The 19,435-nt window shown below is 46.0% G+C and overlaps 1 protein-coding gene across 4 annotated transcripts in view; it reads left to right on the top strand.

Annotated features, from left to right (window-relative positions):
• PCSK6 (proprotein convertase subtilisin/kexin type 6) overlaps positions 1–16,950 on the top strand; it is a 119,053-nt gene extending 102,103 nt beyond the window's left edge. Inside the window, exons 16-21 of one of the 4 annotated variants that reach the window (XM_073304307.1) lie at positions 950–1,146; positions 4,424–4,511; positions 9,194–9,297; positions 11,662–11,791; positions 13,532–13,644; positions 14,779–16,950. In XM_073304307.1, the coding sequence (XP_073160408.1) occupies positions 950–1,146; positions 4,424–4,511; positions 9,194–9,297; positions 11,662–11,791; positions 13,532–13,644; positions 14,779–14,906 (760 nt within the window). In that variant the 3' untranslated portion in view covers positions 14,907–16,950. Of the gene's footprint in view, positions 1–949; positions 1,155–4,423; positions 4,512–9,193; positions 9,298–11,661; positions 11,792–13,531; positions 13,645–14,778 lie in introns of those variants that run through there. The other 3 variants (XM_073304308.1, XM_073304309.1, XM_073304310.1) reach the window with 3 other exon arrangements.
• Positions 16,951–19,435: the final 2,485 nt, after the last annotated feature.

Below are 19,435 nucleotides of genomic sequence, written 5' to 3'. Positions count from 1 at the left end.
ACATATCATACTGCCACAACGCCTAGAAGTCCTGACACCTAAATCTTCTCTTGGATTGATTGTCTAGAAGTCCTAACACCTAAATCTTCTCTTAGATTGATTTGCATCTCACATGAAATGATTGCATACTGTCAGTTCAGACTTGGTTATTGCAACTTGTATTTTACAAAGCAATCCCACCTGAATATCTAATTCCACAAAGATCATACTATGACACTGTTTAATAGTATTTTTTTCCAAACACCTGTAACTTGGTAGAATGACTCAGCAGAAACAAGAACATAGGTGCAGTTAGCAAGAGATTTCCTCAAGCTCAAAGAAAAGCGCAACAAAAATCTCCTTTAACCCGAGGTTCAACTTAGTCCTAATATGATTTATATTGCCTTAACACCTAGGAGCCCCAGTCACGTACCGGGGTTCTGTTGTGCTAGGTGCTGTACGAAGAACCAAAAGATGATCCATGCCTCAAAGAAATGACAAACTAAGTATAAGATAGATAAACAGAAGATCATAAGGAAACAATGAGACAATAATACCAGATGCTTCCCCAAAGGCTTTCTTTTACCTCCGTCTCCTTTATTTCTAAGCCTTCGCCTGAACACCTGTGCAGGAGGAAAGTGAAGCTGAGCTGAGAATGATGAACTACAGGTAACCAATATTAGTCACATAGCTTAATGCGCTCCTGGAAGACACACGGATACCATGGTGATGAAGGCATCATAACAACCTATGTAGAATAGAAAGTTAGCCCCTTGCTCACTGTCTAATCCCTGGATTTATCACCGTACCTTTTTGCCTTACAGTGTAATCTCTTTATCATGTGCAATTGTTGGGCCAATCCAGTGAGGCGTAGAGTTCCCTCCACTCTCGTTGACTTCACTGGATGCATCTGGCAGAAGTGAGCCCTCGGACATTGATTATACGTCTGGTTTGTTTAATTCTTCTCCAGGGTGTGTGTGAGCTCGTGCCCTTCGGGGTATTTTGGGGACAACGCAAGCAGGAGATGCCGAAGATGCCAGAAGGGGTGCGAAACTTGCACGGGCAGGGGCCGAAACCAGTGTACATCTTGCCGACGTGGTTTCTATCACCATCAGGAAACACATGCATGTGTGGTGTTCTGTCCAGCTGGGTTTTACGCTGATGAAAGTAAGGAGGTGAACCATTCACAGACTGGAGCATGAGAATGTGGGGGTGGGGTTTTGTCCCAAATGAACACGAATGGAAGAATTTAAGAAATCTAAAATGTCAGGATGGAGCCTCCATGTGACTAGCTTTTGAATCACCATCTAACAGGCAGATCTCTACTGCAGCCAAGTTTCACATGGCACTCTCGCTGCTACTAGTGATGAGAACCAGAATGCTACAGTAACGTGAGAAAGTGCAAAGAAAAAATGCACAGTGCCTCTTCAAAAATTGGACTGATCATCCTCACTAATAGGTCCACGGTGATAAACTCCCAATGCTTTACAAGCATGAACTAGCTTAACCCTCACAGTGCCCCTGGGAGGTAGGACAGTATTATAATCCCTGTTTTACAGGTGGAAAAACTATGATGCCAAGGTCAGAGTCATAACTTTCAAATGTGCCCACTAATGTTTTCATTTTGGGGTGCCCGACTCAAGATATTTAAGACCTGATTTGCACAACTCCAGTAGACTTCAGAGGGAGCTGTGGATAATGAGAAACCTCTCAGATTCAGCAGCAGAATCAACCTCTCAGAATTCAGCCCCCAAAACCTGAGGCACCGTTAATGAACAGTTCTGGCCACATAGCCAATAAGAGGCTGAGTCTGGACTGGAACTCAGGAATTCTCCCAGCACCAAGCTTAGGGTAGAAGGTTGAATGAGTTAAGCACCTAACTCCCGTTGAAAGTCAGTGAGAGTTAGCTCATGTCTACACTACAAAATTAAGTTCCTCTAACATACGTGGGCATACAGCCACCGCAGAAATTACATTGCTTGTGTGTCTGCACGTTGCTCCTTCTGTCGGCGGCACATGTCCTCACCAGGAGCGCTTGTATCGATTGTACTGTCGGTGTGGGGCATTGTGGGAAGGCTCCTGAAAACCAGTAACAGTCAAGATAAACAACACAGTGTCTACACTGACACTGCGTTGCTCTAACTACATTGACCTTGACTCTAAGGCCTGGTCCACACTAGGTGTGTGTGGTGGGGGGGAGGGGATCGAGCTAAGTTATGCAACTTCAGCTACGTGAATAACATAGCTGAAGTCGCTGTACTTAAATCTACTTACCGTGGTGTCTTCACTGCAGTAAGTCGACAACTGTCACTCTCCCGTTGACTCCACCTTCGCCTCTCGCCCTGGTGGAGTACCAGAGTCAACGGGAAAGCACTCGGCGGTCGATTTTATCGTGTCTAGGCTAGATGTGATAAATCGACCCCCGCTGCATCGATCGCTGCCCATTGATCTAGCGGGTAATGTAGACAAGCCCTAAGCGGCTTGTGGAGGTGAAGTTATTAAGTCGGAGTAGTGGGGCAGTTATGTTGATGGGAGCAAACTTTAAGTGTAGGCAACTTATATCAATCTAACTATGGAAGTGTCTTGCATTGACCTAAACCAGACCTTAATCGCCTAATTCACTTAGATACCTTTGGAAAATTCCACCCTTAGTTGTGATTTCAAAGGCGGAAACCCCAGCTATAGAAATGTAACTATTAATTGCCATTGCTGCAGTTCAATAGGCATTATTATTATTATTATTTATTATTATTCCACCTGTCTCACAAAGGTGTTTTGCTTTGGATCACTTGCCATGGAGGGGGGCAGAGAAAAAAAGGAGGTAACCGATGCAAGCCACAGAACAGAGAAAAGAGGATAATTTAAAACAGTGACATTTTCCAATATCCCATTGTAAATGCCATTTCCCCACAATATTAAAGGTCACATTTTTGAGTCTAACGCCTGGAATGTTGATCCTCTCCCAGCCCTTCCTGCCCGTGCTCCCTTTTGTTCCATTGTGTCTGTAATGAGTAGCCATTGACAGCACTGTGAACACTTTTAGTAAGTCCAGCTGTGGGCAAGAATAGGAATGCTGCTGCTTTACTTTACTCACATAGTGGATCGACAGCCGTCTATACTTAATGTATCCATGAGGCCCCATTAGCCCAAAACACCCCATTGAAGTCAATGCAAGCTTTGTCTGAGTAAGGATTTGGACAATATAGAGCCCAATCCAACTCCCATTAAAGGCTCCCATTGACTTTAATGAGAGTTGGATCAGGTCCATAGCATGTGTCAGAACCCACACAAATGTGTGCAGCTTCTGGCCTATTGAAATGTATGGGGATAATTTGATATCCATGAGAAGCAGAATATTTTGAATCAGAAACATCATAAAACTGCTAGCCGATTTGGCTTAATCAAGTAAGTATTTACTGTGTGTGTCCCTGTGAGTTATCCACATAGTGTGACCACCACCCATCTGTATGTCCTTTTAAAAGGAAGGGCTCACGTGTATCTCGAAAATGCTGTTCTACCTCTCAAAAAGAAAAGGAGGACTTGTGGCATCTTAGAGACTAACCAATTTATTTGAGCATGAGCTTTCGTGAGCTACAGCTCACTTCATCGGATGCATACCGTGGAAACTGCAGCAGATATTATATACACACAGAGATCATGAAACAATACCTCCTCCCACCCCACTGTCCTGCTGGTAATAGCTTATCTAAAGTGATCATCAAGTTGGGCCATTTCCAGCACAAATCCAGGTTTTCTCACCCTCCACCCCCCTACACACAAACTCACTCTCCTGCTGGTAATAGCCCATCCAAAGTGACAACTCTCCCTACAATGTGCATGATAATCAAGGTGGGCCATTTCCAGCACAAATCCAGGTTTTCTCACCCACCCCCCACCCCCATGTGGATTTGTGCTGGAAATGGCCCGCCTTGATTATCATGCACATTGTAGGGAGAGTGGTCACTTTGGATGAGCTTTTACCAGCAGGAGAGTGAGTTTGTGTGTAGGGGGGTGGAGGGTGAGAAAACCTGGATTTGTGCTGGAAATGGCCCAACTTGATGATCACTTTAGATAAGCTATTACCAGCAGGACAGTGGGGTGGGAGGAGGTATTGTTTCATGATCTCTGTGTGTATATAATATCTGCTGCAGTTTCCACGGTATGCATCCGATGAAGTGAGCCGTAGCTCACGAAAGCTCATGCCCAAATAAATTGGTTAGTCTCTAAGGTGCCACAAGTACTCCTTTTCTTTTTGCGAATACAGACTAACACGGCTGTTACTCTGAAACCTGTTCTACCTCTGTAAGTTGTTGCCTGCAAATAGCTGCTGAACTGTAGGACTTTTCAACTCGTAAGATCTTTCTTGTGCATTGTGGCTAGACTGCTGCTTGCATCTCTCTGGGCAGATTTTATTTACACTGACTTTCTTTTTTTTTTTTTAAAGGTCAAAAGCTCTGTCTCGAATGTCATCAAACCTGTAAAAAATGTGCTAGTGATCCAGAGAAACGTATTCTATGCAAGGATGGATTCAGGTAAAATACTTTCAAAATGTTTCTCTCAATATTAAACTCCAGAAACTGATGTGAAATCTGCACACTATGAAAAATCAAAAAGCGGAATTTAAAAAATAGATATCTATGTTTCAGTAACACTACGACTGATCCAAATTGCCAGAAGCCAGGAAATTCAAAGGAGGGAGCAGTCATTATATAACATAACTCATCCCATAGCTGAAAAGCACTATGTACTCCATCCATTTATCTATAGCATTCATCACTGTGGTATAGAAGTGCCATATTGCACGTATCGATAGCACTGAGTGGGCCTCAAATGGCACTGCTAAGTATTATTATTATTTTTATTATTATTGTTATTGTCACTGGTAAAGAAAAGTCTCATTTCCCCCTCATTTAGGGTTGATCCAAAGCCCACAGAAGTCCATACAAACCCTCCCATTAATTAAATGGGCTTTTGATCAATGGTCTTTAGACTGCCATGTATTTATTCCCAGATTTAGACCAGTCAGTGGAGTCAGTCTAAGTGAGAGGAGAATCAGTCCCAGATTGTTAGCTGACCACTGACCACCATTTTGAGTTGCGTCTTTGACGGTGTCTACACTCTGAAGATGCTTCGCAATATAGCTATGCTGGTGAAGACCCCTAGTGTTAGACGCGGCTTATGCCAACAGAAGGAGTGTTTCTGTCAGCATAGTAACACCGCCATCCCAGATGACATCAGCTATGTAGACAGAAGCATTCTGCTGTCAGCATAGCTGCGTCTGCACTGGGCTTTTTGTTGGCTAGTGGGGTGGTGCTTCCACGCCCCTAACCAACATAGCTGTGCTGTGAAAACTTTATCGTGTAGACCTGGCCTCAGTGTGCTAACGGCCAGGATGTTATCTATCATGCTCACGTTACACCTAGTCCAGCCCCTGTTAAGGTCCATGGGAGTCAGAACCAGGCCTGTAGTCTATAGATGGACCTACCCCTGCCAGCTGCCGAGCACTCTGTCCCAGCATGGACATCACTGGGAGCTGAGGATGCTCAGCTTCTTGCAGCATGGGGCTCCTGTGTCTGCCATCTCACTTCTGGCTCTTTCTCATCCCCTTAATGCTGTCTGATTTAAATCCCCTTTGCTGGGTAGTGTTTATAAGCTGGGATGGGGGTGGGGATGCAGTGGGGAGGACATCTAAAAGGGGAAAAAAGAGCAAATGTTTACATTGAATATTATACAACGTACGGTTTCCACAAGAGCCTCAGGGAGCTCCTTCAGAACCTTCCCCGTTCAGCACGTCCCGTGCAGTCGATTTTTCAAAACAAGGGATGTTTACCTAGTGACAGGAGTTATTGGGTTGATCCTATAAATATCTATTTTGGGTGCATTTAAAATGCATACTGCAAACACAGAGGTCCCTTATTTAGGCCTTATTTAAACAGGAAAGTTTTACCGGTTATACCAATATAGCTATAGCAGTCTAGTTGTACAGATATAGTTACACCGGCACCAAAAACTCATGTGGGCACTCTTATTCCAATATGAGTGACTTTACTTGTTTGTTTGTTTGTTTTGTTTAATTTTGGTAGCTTAAATCCTTCCCAAGTGACATAAGCTAACCTGCAAAAAGTCACGCTTACACCAGAGTCAGCCTCCCCAGGGAGGTGAAGGGGTGTTGTACCGGCATAACTCTCGCTCCTTATGCATGGCAAGCTGGAGTCTCAGCTCCTGGAAAAACACATACTCCACCCCACCACTCAGGTGTTAAATCAAGATGGCTCCTTCGGTGCTAACTTGCACTGAGCTCAGCCCTACAATGAAGGGAGGTAGAAAGGCAGCTTAGAGCCACCTTTGTCTCTTCTTACCCCAGCAGTGCTGGGTGGGAGTTCAGTGCTACTGGGGATTGAGGGTGAGGGCTCATTTTCAGAAGAGCCTTGGGAAGCCCAAGTCCCCTGGTTAAAACTTCTCCCCCTTAAAAGTAAAAGTGTGAAAGTGGGATGTTTTGTCACAGTGTTTGAAACTGGAAGTGCTGAGCCCATGTGGCCACTGTCATGAATTTGGTTCTCCTCTGCTGGAGCATGCGTAACTGTCTGATAGTCAACAGGCTGTACTTGGACTGGAGTGACTTTTTTAACAGCACTGCTTCCCAGAAGTAAAAATCGCTAGTGCCAAAAGATTCTGCATTCCCTCAGAAAAGAGAAAGTGGAAGTGGTTGCCAGGTATAAGCCATACAAAGCTACCTTTTATTGTCCAGTACCCTTTTAAGCTGGGAATCCAAATCTCCTCTGTCACATTAAAGCACTAAGGGCCCAACAGAACATCTCCAATAAGAACTTTCTGTTTCTGCTTATTTCTGAAACCTAGAGAAGGGTCCATGGGGGGCTTATGGTTTTTCAGAGCACGGCTGAGCTGTCAATCACATCTGGTTTGTAAGTGCAGCAAAGCCGTTTGTTCAAAGGGGTTTGTGTTAAACTACAGATGGGCCCAGTCTGGATCAGCACTCCTTGGATTTGGGGTCTGGGCCTGAATTTCTGGGCTTGGGCCCATCTCTGATTAAAAACACACTTTATACACTGGACACACAAAAAGCTACATCCCAGATTCTACCACCCTTATTCCCATGGACTACTGCACACACAGCCCTGTTGATTCCAATAGGAGTAATCGCAGAGTAAGGGCTGGTCTTCTACATATTGTGAACGTGGCTGGCAGGATCTGAACCCAGATCCTGTGCACATGTGCTGTTTCAAAACACAGTAGCTTTGGGGTCCATATAATGGCCACCAGATACTAGTGTAATAAAGCTGAGATTTAATCTGTTCTAGCTGTAGTAACTGTGGATGCTAGAACACCATCCAATCCATCCTTGTAGGTAAGACCCTGTTCTGCTCAGCTGAGAGCAGCTACAAGGCTTGTGGCACCTTATCCTTGGAAGATACATTCCAAAGTTCGAGGCCCGATTGTGATCCTCCTACTCACATGAGCGAGCAGCCAGTGCCCTGTAACTGCTCAGCACAGTGAGGAGCCGGGAGTCCCGATGTGGCCCTTGGGATGTAGGCTGCACGAATGCAAAGGAATTCCTGCTAGTCTTCAGAATCAAGCAATGTTGAGAAAATCATGATTTATTTGTATTACTGTAGCAGCCAGGACCCTCAGTCATGGACCTGGACCCCATTGCACTAGGCCTGTCCAGACACAGAACAAAAAAACAGTCCCTGCCCCAAAGAGCTGGCAGTTTTGGCATGAGTCACTAATCGGTGGCTCACTAAGTGAATAAAAAACAAACAGCTTAATTCCTCAAAAGCCAGGCATCCTGGTAGTAAAGAAGAAACACCCTCTAAAAGAGAGAATCCTTGATATGATCTCTCTGTCTTACAAATATCTAACCATGTTCTGTGTTACAGGCCTTTGGAAGAGTTGGGCCAGCTGCCCATGTCATTTTTTCTTTCTTCTTCTTTTTTTTTTTTAACCCTCCCTTTCCTCTTGAACATTTAATTAAAGATCCTGCAGGAGGTTTTTTTGAGGGGGGAAGGAGTGTCCCTAGAAGGACTTGAATGTCTTTTCAAGTGCTGGCTCAGTTCCAGATGCCTTCTGCCCAGCAATTGTATTGCCCATGTTTTTAAACTTCATCATTGTTTTGCGCATTCATGTATTACAGCAGCACACCGAGATCAGCGCCCCATTGTGCTAGGCCCTGTACACAAACACATAGCAAGAGGCAGGCTCTGCTCTGAACAGCATACAATCTAAATAGACAAGAAGACAAACAAAGGGTAGGGAAGCAGAGGCCCGGTGGGCTGAAGTGAAGCATAAGTAGCCTGAAGGCTGCCCCAGGGTCATGCGACAGGTCAGTGGCCAAGCTGGGCTAGAAACCCTTTCCAATCCTTACTCTATTGTGCTATCCACTAAATCACGCTGATCCTAATAACACAATATTTGGTGGGGGAAAGAAGGGGCCAGGGAAGTACAGATTAAAATAATCTTCACATTGTGTGTTTAGGGTGATGTCCTGAAAAGGGCTGTAAATCAATTATTAACATTCCAATCCAGCAATTGGATCCCTGTGGCATCCCCCACTAAGATGTGATTGGGGCCTGAGCTTGGTATCCGTGAACCAGACTTGACTGGCCAGCTGACAGTCTCTTAGGCCAGCTGGTGTAGCTTAGAGCAGCCTCTGTGGCCAGTCATAGAACCAGAAAACCAACCCCTCTTCTCTGCTGTGCTGAGCAGACCTTGGCCAGCACAGAAAATCTGGCTTCCTGGGCCTAGTCCTTGGCTGCAGTCATGGACTGCAAGTTGGAGTGTACAAGGGGGGGCTTTAAGCTATAGGCCACAGTTGCGCTCCTCTGATCCTGGCCACTCTACAGCAAGACAATCTTTCGGCATAAGTAGGCTGAAGGCTACCCTAGGAGGGCCTATTACAGAGGAGTGCAGGAAAACCCTGGTCATGTTCCCTGCTTCAGAGCAGTGGGGGGCTGGTGTGGGGGCAACTACAATGGCTCTGTGCCACATAAGGATTCCTAGGGAGACTGGATCTGCTGGGTTCACTTCGCTTTGGGGAAGGGGGTACAAAGCTGCCTCAATGCAGGAGGGGGTTGGGTCCCAGGCTGCCCAGTCCTTACATGGAGGCTTGTATTAAACCTCTCGATGGCGAAATCACTAGGGCTTGGGGGAGTATTTGTATGTTTCGGTAAAACTTTCTCCCCTGCTTTTCCAACAGCTCGTTAGGAGCAGGCTGTCTCCCGGAATGTCAACCGGGCATGTATTTCAGCAAAGAGACCCGGAAATGTGAGAGGTGCCACACGAGCTGCCAGACCTGTGTTGGTACGTTCTTCATCTGCACGGGGTCCCAAGCCGTTCCTCCAAACGGCCTTAAACCCAGCCCTCCGTGCCTAAGCCGTGAGCCCTCCGCTCTGTGGTGCAATGGCATCTGTGTTTCCTGGACTCCAGTCCTCCTTGCCCCTTTAAAGCATAAGAGGTGCTTTGAAGCAGCTTTGCCTTCAAAGAGAGACACTCAGAATGCTGGTGGTTTTGCAGGAGGTAAGGCCAAAGTAATGGTAATCAACAGTCAGGTTTCAGGGCACTGGCTGACCTGCAGGGATCTGGAAGGAATTTATTGCCACCTTTCTATAAGCCAGGTCTGCACCCAGCCTAGCAGAGTGAGGCTGCTGCAGGGAGGACCAATGCTGGACACGGGGCTGTCGCTGGAAAAGGGAGAGGGTGGAGTGCCTACATGGGAGGGGAAGGTAGCGAGAGACAGAGGCTCTCAGCAGGGGGAAGGATGGAGCAGAGATATGAAGGAAGCGGCGTTGCGTGGAAGATGCCTCCCCCACCCCCAGCACTGCAAGTAGCAGTGAGATGCAGGGCTGGAGCTCGGAAGGGGAGTCAGCCGAGCAACGCTGCAACCTCAAAACTCGAGTGTTTGCCGAGCGAGCGCATGTGCAAAGTAGCCCTAACATCGCCGAATGTCCATTGGCTTCAAACAGCCCACATTTTTTTGCCATGTCAAAAGAAATGGCCGAGGTCGGCAACACTGTAGCACCAGACACCAGTCACGCTCGTGGGCCACTTCTGGGTTTCGAGCCTGTCCCAGTTGGCTGCTCCCTGCCCCATTGGGTACATCCTACAGTCTGTAGGCTGCTTGTTCGAAAGGCCACCAGGTGGCAGCAAAGAGACAGGGACGGGGGAGCAGCTGGGCTCTATGTAAAATCTCCCAAAGTGCAGATTTTCCGGCTTGATTTTCCTGTCAACCTCTCATAGCTCTGAACCTTTCCATGTGCACGAAGGGCTGGTGTGTAGGGAACAACACCAGACTGGTACTTTGTCTCTGTCTGGGGTATCTAGTTACCCAAGAAGATAATTTGTTGCCCCAAAAAGTCACCCGTTGTTGCTGATTCAAGATTTTTGGTTGCTGAGGCCACTCAAAAGTAGCCCAAACTGGGAAAGAACCGCAGAGGCTGGCAACGCTGAGGAGGAGGCTGCATAGAGACTGCACTACAATATGGCACCACCGGGAGGTCACAACAAAAAAGAGCAGGACTTTCCTGGGAGCCTGGCCCAGCCATCTATGTCTACACTGCACACTAAGCCCAGGCTCTGTGTCAGGTTTGAGCCCAAGCTCCGCTTCCGTCCGCACACCGATCAGTCTGACTCGGGTCACCAGACGCTCAGGATCCAGATCCTGGGCCCTGCTAGAGGGGTGGGTCAGAACCTGAATCCAGGCCCTGTCCTTCTGCAGTGTGGACGCAGGTCAAGCTGCAGACCCCAGTCAGAAGGTCTGCATGGTGCAGTAGGACATGTCACCACAACTCTGAGACCTGGGCCCAGCAGTCATAAACCCAGGTTTATGATGCAGTGTGGACGCTCAAGTGCGGGCTTGGAAACACCCATTCCATAAACACCCATAGACCTGAATTTACAATACAGCATAGACATAACCCAAAGAGGTTGTGAGGAGTAGGGTGAGGTGACGCCCCTTGCTGCCTCCTGGACACAGCATTTGCTTAGGTGTGTTGTGGAACATTGATTTTCCCTTCCTCAAAGCATCAGGAACTGGCTGCAGCCAGAGGAGGATGCTGGTGCAGGAAGAGAGGGAGAGACTGGTATTACTGGTGTTACTGCAAACCCTGCGATCTTCCCTAAGTACAGATTTTCCTGCTTGCCTTTCCTGCCATCTTCTCCTGGCTTCAAGCCTTCCCAACTGAAAGTTAACCATGTGTATGAAGGGCTGGCTGTGTAGGGGCCAATGCCGGGCTGGTACTTTGTCTCAGTCTCTCTGCCTGGGGTATCTAACAGCAGGATCAAAAACTCTGTCAGAAAGTCGGTACGGATCGGAGGTTGTGGGCGCTTGAGGGCTTGGCCAGTGTGTGTGCGCTCCTAAAAATGTCCGGTGACACTTTGCTGCACACCCATGCCTGTCGGCATCTCTTGAAGGTCCTTTCTCACCAGGCTGTTGGATTAGCTGGGCCTGGGATGTGGGCATGAGCTGAGGAACCATTCAGAGCCCAGCTGGAGCAATAGTCTCAGGCAGCTTGTTTATTCTGCCACAGCCTTCTGGAAGAGAACAGACTGCAGTATGTATCCTAGTCCTGAGTGTCCCTGGCTCCCGTCCGACAGTCATCGTAACACAATGCGGTAATTGTCTTCGTAGCAGACGATAATATTTCACGTCTCCCTTGTTCTCCCTAGGGCCAGGCAAAGAGGCATGCATACAATGTGCCAAAGATTTCCACCTGCACGAGTGGCGATGTGTCCCTGCTTGCAGCCAGGGGTTTTACCCTGAGGCGGTGCCAGGTCTACCTTATAAAGTCTGCACAAGGTACAGTGTCCTCTTGAGCCCTTTCCCTTTGAAGTTAGCGTCATGAAATGCACAGGGAGCCATTCTTAATAGCTGATTGGATACATCGGTAATCAGAGTGGGGCTGCTGATAGCGTGTGTCACAGGGAACGAAGATAAAAACCCTGAAAACAACTGGCTACTTGATGCTGTTCACTAGACCGACTAAAATGTTCAAAGAAGCCCAGAGCTTTTGGAAATTCTTCACTGGAGCTGATTTTTCACATGGGTGATTAGTGAAAAGTGTCAGCGTGGAGCATTCTTAGATAGTAAACTCCTTGGGGACTGTCTGTTCCATTTGTTCAGAGCCTGGCACCAATGGGGTCCTGGCCAATGACTAGGGCTCCCAGGGGCTACACTAATACACATGACAAATGATCATAGTAGGTCTTGCCTCAGGACCAGGAGGCCCTGGGTTCTAAACCCACACCAAGTCTGGGGCTCATAGGCACCACTGACCCTGCCATAGGTTGCTGCGCTCTCCTTCAAGGCAGATGTTAAACCCTTAGGGCTGGGGTGAAAATTAGTACTTCTCCAGTGCCCTTTGAAAAGGGTAACCCTGGTATTCAGAAAAAAAGGGCTGGCGCTGGAAGGTATAGTGAGCATAAACTAACTGCTCCATTTGCCTTCACAGTCCGTTCTCTAGCAGTGTTTAACACATTCCTTTGCAAAGCCCTGAGATGGCTCGTGCAGGAGAGGTGCTGTAAGAAACCAGATTCTAGTCCATTCTCAAACAGTAGTTTCTTGACTTAAGTGGAAACTCTCATTGATTTTCACCTAATTATATGTAAGGAATAAATGTTACTATTTAATAGTAGAACCAAATGTTCTAATTTCTCCAGGTAGTATCAAACCCAGTCGGCAGGTTTCATCCTTTTGGGAGGTTTCATGGGCACATGTAAATCGTGTCTCCTTTAGACAGGAGAAATGTCTGACCTTGCTTCTTTTTTTTTCTGTATCATCACCTTCCACTTTAGCACTTGAATCTCTGTAGTTGATCCACGCTGCCTTTCTTCCTCAAAAAACAGAGTAAAAGAGTGATTCAGTGAAGAGATGTTGCACTTATCTATTCCCAGACAAAAAACGATGTGAAACTGGAGAGTACATCTCGTTAATTTAGAAACCCTGGGGATGTGACTAGTGTCCCCGAAACAAGCGTTACTGATCATGGCATCTCTACAGGGCAGAGTTAAGCTTGGTTACAACCCTTAACTGCATTTCTGTACTTTAACATGGCTGGGTTTCTTTTAAGTTTTACATCTGAATGTCCTGGGCTTGGGGTAATTACAACATTCCTGTGAGGTTTTTAACCCTTAAATTCCTGATGTGTGTTCTCCAGCATAATGTTTTTTGTCTGTGAATATTAAAATTAGCTTTGTTTTAATCTTTTTGTTAAGAAGGTGGAGGAGGAGGGAAATAGCTGGGACCCCACAACCCCAGTTCCCCTAGGCCATCAGAGTATGGCAACTTATTAATCACTCGGGACCAGAAACAAATGTGAAATTTGGACTCCTGTGTCCTATCTCCAGTCCAGTAAGAAGTTCCGCCCCTCGTGGCTCAAGTTTTCCAGAGAGAAAGGGGCTGGTTCAGTCTAGATGTAAGTGGGTTCAAATCCAATCTCTTCAGTGCCCTGAGGCTGAATTTGCCCTATGGTCTGTCGGGTCTCTACACAAATGGTTGTGGTGCCAAGAGACATTATTTGTGCACTTGTCTGTTTGTCAGGTGTGATGATAACTGCTCAGCCTGTGAAGGCTCCAGGGATAACTGCGTTAAGTGTAAGGAAGGTTTCAATCTGCGCATCAGCTCCTGCATCACAAATGTAACCTGCATGGATGGTACGTAACGAGAGTGTAAACATGTAATATAGACCCCAGGCTGATACCCCAGTTGCACAGATGTGTCTTAAAGCTGCCCGAAAGGGGCAGCTGGGGATTCCCCTATCATTGGGGGTTCCCCTAATGGTATAAAGTTATTAGAATCCGCTCTCCATCACCTACCTCCTCCCCCATCTCTGTAAATGTGTCCTGTCAGGGCATGGCCAGTGCATGCTGTACTCTGGTTATTCAGAACCGTTGAACAGCCCATGGGGACTATTCCAGCTAGCATTAGTTAGTGCAACCACAGGGATGCTCTAACTTACGCTGGCCCCAGGATGCAGGAAGGCTGAAAGGCAGCTTAGAGATACATTTCCCTCCCCCGGGTCTCCATGCACCCTGGTGCAGCTGACGATTGAGCCTATAGATTGAGTACTCTTTGTACAGGGACCTGGGCCCAAATCCTTAGACTCAATTGATTTCACTGGAAGTTAGGCATCTCAATATCTTAGAGGATCTGGACCCTCCTCTTTCTATAGGTCTGCAAGGTGCCTAGAATGCTGTCAGATAATAATAATAAAAAGCTTCCTAGAATTCAAGTGGAACTGGTCTTGGAATCAAACCAGAGAATAGATGAGAGAAATGTATAGGGACATAAGGAAAAATCCTTCAGCTGCACCGTTCCCAATTATCTACATTCCCAAGAATCCCCTAGCTGTAGTCAACAAAATGATCCTGATTCTTCATTCTCTCTTCACAACAGAAACAGGGAGAATGTTGGATGCTGGGATTTCATATTTATGGAACGTACAATTGACCTACTCAAATTAAATCAAGTTACAGAATTCCAGACCTGAAACAGCACTATGATTTCTCCCATCGTGGTATCTCCACAATGATTGCAATAGAAACACAGGTTACCCAGCAAGGCTGATAAATGTTTGCTTATTGCTCAAATAGACACACGTGTTTGCATTTCATTATATTTTATCCTTGAACTAAATCGCCCACTCATCACAAAGTGTCTCCATTCTCTATTACAAACAGGTGGTGATACCTCCCCCAAAAGTGCTCTCTCCTCAAACACTGGAACAAATTGCATTGCCTGTTACCTGTGAGAGGTTGTTTATTTAAAATGTTAATTTGTTTTCTCAGATTCTCCTAGTCCTGAACGTGGCCCCTCAGCTTTCAAGAGTCTCTGTGAGATTGTGAAATCAAAGAAGCTCTGTGAAATGAAGCTATTTGTACAGTTATGCTGTCAGACATGTCTCATGGCTGGATAAAGTTCAGGATCTGCATCCAGGAATTCCACCACCCTGCAAGTCCAATTTGCCGAACCTTTAGGACAAAAGTTTATTTTCAACTTTGGGAGAGTTTACATGGTGCTGCCTAACATCAGTTTGATAGCTTTACTATCTCTGTCAATTTGTTTCTATAGCAACATAATGAATAGCATTAAATCTAGGTAGGATTCTTATTCTCGGTAATTAAGGCCCCAAAGATACAAAACAAATGGCAATATTAGTACTCTCAAATGCTTCTCATGAATGGGGACTGATGTGTGATCAAGACACCTCACCTTGTTTCTTAGTCAAAATCCTTCCGATTCAACCATTCCAAGGGCATGGCAGGAGATCGGGACTCGGAAGCACCCAGGATTTCTGTGTCTCTGAGAAGAAGCAGCTACTTTAAATGGTGAAACACTTTTCCTGTTCTTTTATGCTAGCTCATGGCTGATAAAAATCCATGTTACAAAAATAAAAGTAGTGCAGTGTTTCCCTGTTCTTTACATATGTAAAATGATGAATGGTGTAATCTGAGTGGAATAATCTGCTGGATAAAAGTTCTAAAGGAAAGTATTCAGGTTACTCGTTGGTTTCTGTTGTTAACTGTTTCTGTCTGGCCATAAATTTGACAATAACTGGAGACGTGAGGACCATATTCAGAGTTGGTGGTGTAAGAGGGACAATCTAGTGCACCGGCTAATGCCATGTCTGAATTTAGCCCATTGGGGCCCTCAACCTGCCGGCTGTTGCATGCAAGCAGACTCATGTCCCCACACAGAACCCCATTGATTCAGTGGGAGGCTAGCCAGACATAAGGGTCCATCCCCATGGCTCAGGAGTCTTATTTACTCAATCCATTTCTCTTCTGAAATAGTGATTAAATTGTTGATGAACTCCATTCTGATCATTGAAACAGGTTAGGTTCTTCCTCTCCTAACTAAATGAGATGGTTTTCCTATATTTTCACCCTCCAGCACTTTGCATCAAAGCCTCTTCTCTATGACAACAATGCAATGGGCTTAACACCTCTCTCTAAGAAATCCCGATGCCCATAGATGCTGACTTCTGCTCCCGTCGGTGGGTGCTCGACCCCCCTCTGCCCCCGGTCCTGCCCCGACCCCACCCCTTCCAGGAGGCTCTGCCCCGCCCCGCCCCCATTCCAATCCCTGCCCCAACTCCACCCCCTCCCTGACCCTATTCCAACTCCTTCCCCAAATCCCCATCCTGGCCCCGCATCTTCTCCGCCTCCTTCCCTCCCCCTCTCAGAGTGGCCAAAAGGCCTTTTGGCGGAGGCTGGATGGGAAGCACTGGGAGATAAGTGGAGACACGGAGCACTCAGAGGCAGAGGAGGTGGGATGGGGTGGAGTGGGACGGGGGCGGGGAGCTTGGCTGCCAATGGGTGCAGAGCACCCACTCATTTTTCCCAGGCCTGTGCCGATGATCGGGTCAGCAAACACCTTCCCTATACAGCTCAGTTCTCTAAAACAAATCAGAATCTCTTCACTCTGTCTCCAAACAGAATGTCATGTGGTTGTTTGTATAATTGTTTTAAAGTTTATTTGGCTATGTTGTCCTGAGATTTTTTTGTCATAACTTATACTGTCTTTCTCCATAGATTATTAATTATTGTTATTTTTATGGGAAGTGGGGGATCCTTTGTGTCTTATTCATGTGTTTCCTCTTCTCTGGGACCTCTGTTGCCAGACTTCTTACAAAGATGTTCTTTTCATAAGACATATGTAGATGATGTTTCTTATGTTGCATGGTCTGATTTTCATTGTTAATAGTTTTAACAGGTTAAAACTTCTGCCAGTGAAATTCACAGTAAAAATTTTATCAGTTCTTTATGAAGCAGGAAGAATCAATTTTTTTTAATTCAAATTATTTTCACCCTGTCTGGGCCTGTCCAATAAAACCTCAGCCAGGTGAACAGGGGATGGCCAAATGTCATTGTTCATAAAACTGAATGGATCAACAACCACGTAAAGGCGAAACTTCTGTGAACTGACCATTAAATTAATAAATTGTTTACATCCACTGATGAGTGAGTCTGTACTCTTTCCAAGATGCCAAAGTCAATAGATTTATTTGGTCATTGAGGCCAGAGTTAGATCAAGTGTAGTACGATTCTGTGAAGTCTTTTGTTGGACATAGAAGCTGGACGGATCAGGGTCAAAAGTCAGTTGTCGAGATTTTTTGCTGGGGAGGAATTCTGTACTTACTGCTGGAGATGCATTTCTTCTGCAGAGGGGGCACACCCATTCTCATTAACTAGTACCAATGGCTTGTACCTTCAGAGGAAGCTCAGATCACGCAAAAATCCAAGGTACTTACTAAAGATGATTTGCGCATAGCACCTTTCATCCTGAAGGCTCCCAAACTGCTTTGCAAACCTGCATACAAACCACACATAGCATGGCAGCTAGCAACACATAGCAAAAGGACAGGACTGTCAGGGCAGAAACTGAAGAACATCTTATCACATCGGGAGAATTTAAGTAGGCAGAACAAAGTTACCCAAGTTCTAGGAAATTTTTAATGAGCACAGGTGCTCAGGACCTTGCTTTTATGCTGAAAGATGTATTCTCCAGCAGTGTGGTGCCCTCTAAAACTAGGCTGGGGCATTGTTTAAATACTGATTTCGAGAGAAACAAATGCCCACCACTACTTCCTGCAGCACCGGGCTGTTCTTTAGTTCCCCAGCCAGGCACTAACCCAGACAGCCCTGCTTACTTGGTGAGCTCTGTTGGGATTGCAGCACAAGGCGATGTGGCTGCAGGCTTTGAAGTAAATGAAAGTAAAGGCATTATCCTCTCACTGCAGCCAGAGTACTAAACCAGCATGCCCTGTTGTAACAATCTAACTCCAGAGGCTGGGATGTATATCGTTGTGTTGGTAGGACAGTTCAAATGGACTCCCGGGCTCAGTACGGCTTTACTATGGTGGTGTAAATCCAGTTTTTGACCTGGCGAAGGCCCGGCTTCTTTGTTTGCAGGTGCAAAGCTTGAGTATTTGCACCTTTGTCAGGTAAGAAAGGGTACAAGTACTCAGGGTTGGGCCTGCAGTTCAACTGTGCGTGAAAATTGTGTCGGTGCTTCCAGGTGGAATTCAAGGAGATGGTTTTAACCTAGCAGGGCCTAAAAAGGTCAATTACTTGTGCGATTACTTCTCTCCCCAGGACTTACTGCCGCAGGTGAGATTAGCAGAGGTGTTCAAACTGGATCTCCCTCAGTTTATTTTCCCTTGGTGAAATTCAATGGCCTGTGTTTATTCAGAAGGTCAGACAAGACGATCACAAGGGGCCCTTCTGGCCTTAAAAATCAATGGAGTTTTCCCATTGACTTCAATGAAGCAAGGATTTCACCCTATGAATCTATAAACATGATGAAGCTGAGTGGAGTGTTCTCTGTGAGGGGACCTGGGCTTTGGAATCCACCCCACTGTGGGCCATCCAGATCTGTTAACCTTTTGGGCCTACTGCAAGGCCCGTCTTTTTCTACTCTTCTCTACGGCTGAGGAGGGGGTTGTCTGGGGGGCTAAATTTATGGACAGTCCTTTGTTTATTATGTTTGTTTTGTCATTTTTAATTAGTGGCCAGGAGTCTGGGGCAACGGATGGTTGGGTGCTTAGAGCTGTGCTTTATAAACTGAAGACACAAATTAAATTTGCTCTCACAAATAGGAAGATACCCCCTCAAAAAGATTCCACTTTGTGTATAAATGTATTCACATTTACTGAATAATTCACTGTCTACTTCTAGTTCCTTTTGCTGTATAGTATACTTGTTTTGACCAATAGCGGCCACATGAAATGAGTATGGCTTCTGCATTACAAAATCTTATTGTTGTGTCACACAATAGACAATGGGAAGAGATGTCACGTGACTGAAGGGTAAAGTATCAGCTTTAATTTTAAATTCTCTGGCTTCTGTTAGCTCCAATCATAACATTGCTTGTTTATTAATTTAGATGTATCAAAATGCTAAAAAGATGCTTGAGAACATAAGAGCAGCCATACTGGGTCAGACTGATGGTCCATCTAGCCCGGTATCCTCTCTGGCATAGGCCAGCACCAGCGCTTCAGTGAGAATGTACAGAACAGGGCAGCTGCAGTGATCTACCCCTGCATCCCTTCATGGCTTATCCCTATGTTCCAGGTGTCCTTGACATAACTTAGGATGTCTATTTTAAGAGGAGCAGCACGCTTTAGGGTAGCCCACCATCCCCAGAACTCCGAGCATCTTAAAAGCTATCTCCCTTCCAGTTAAACAGGACCGGCCTTGACAAATTCCACTCCATTTTCGTCTAAACACAGAGGCCACACATTGCTCTCAGACTTGTACAACACAACCAGCATCAGGCAAGTTATATGGGATGTAAATGAGGAAAAACTTTGGCATGGGGGGCAGGGTGTATGGCTCTTTTTCCCTCCCACAGGAATCATGCTTGTAAAGTCATAAATTTCAGCTTATTTATCCAAGTGATTGCAATAGTTTACTCAGAGCTATTAAGGCCTCTCAGCCACTG

This window comes from Lepidochelys kempii, chromosome 10 (assembly GCF_965140265.1).
Source record: "Lepidochelys kempii isolate rLepKem1 chromosome 10, rLepKem1.hap2, whole genome shotgun sequence".
NCBI classification, from domain to species: Eukaryota; Metazoa; Chordata; order Testudines; family Cheloniidae; genus Lepidochelys; species Lepidochelys kempii.
The sequence above is the reverse complement of the archived record's forward strand: the minus strand, read 5'-3'. Positions and strand labels throughout refer to the sequence as shown.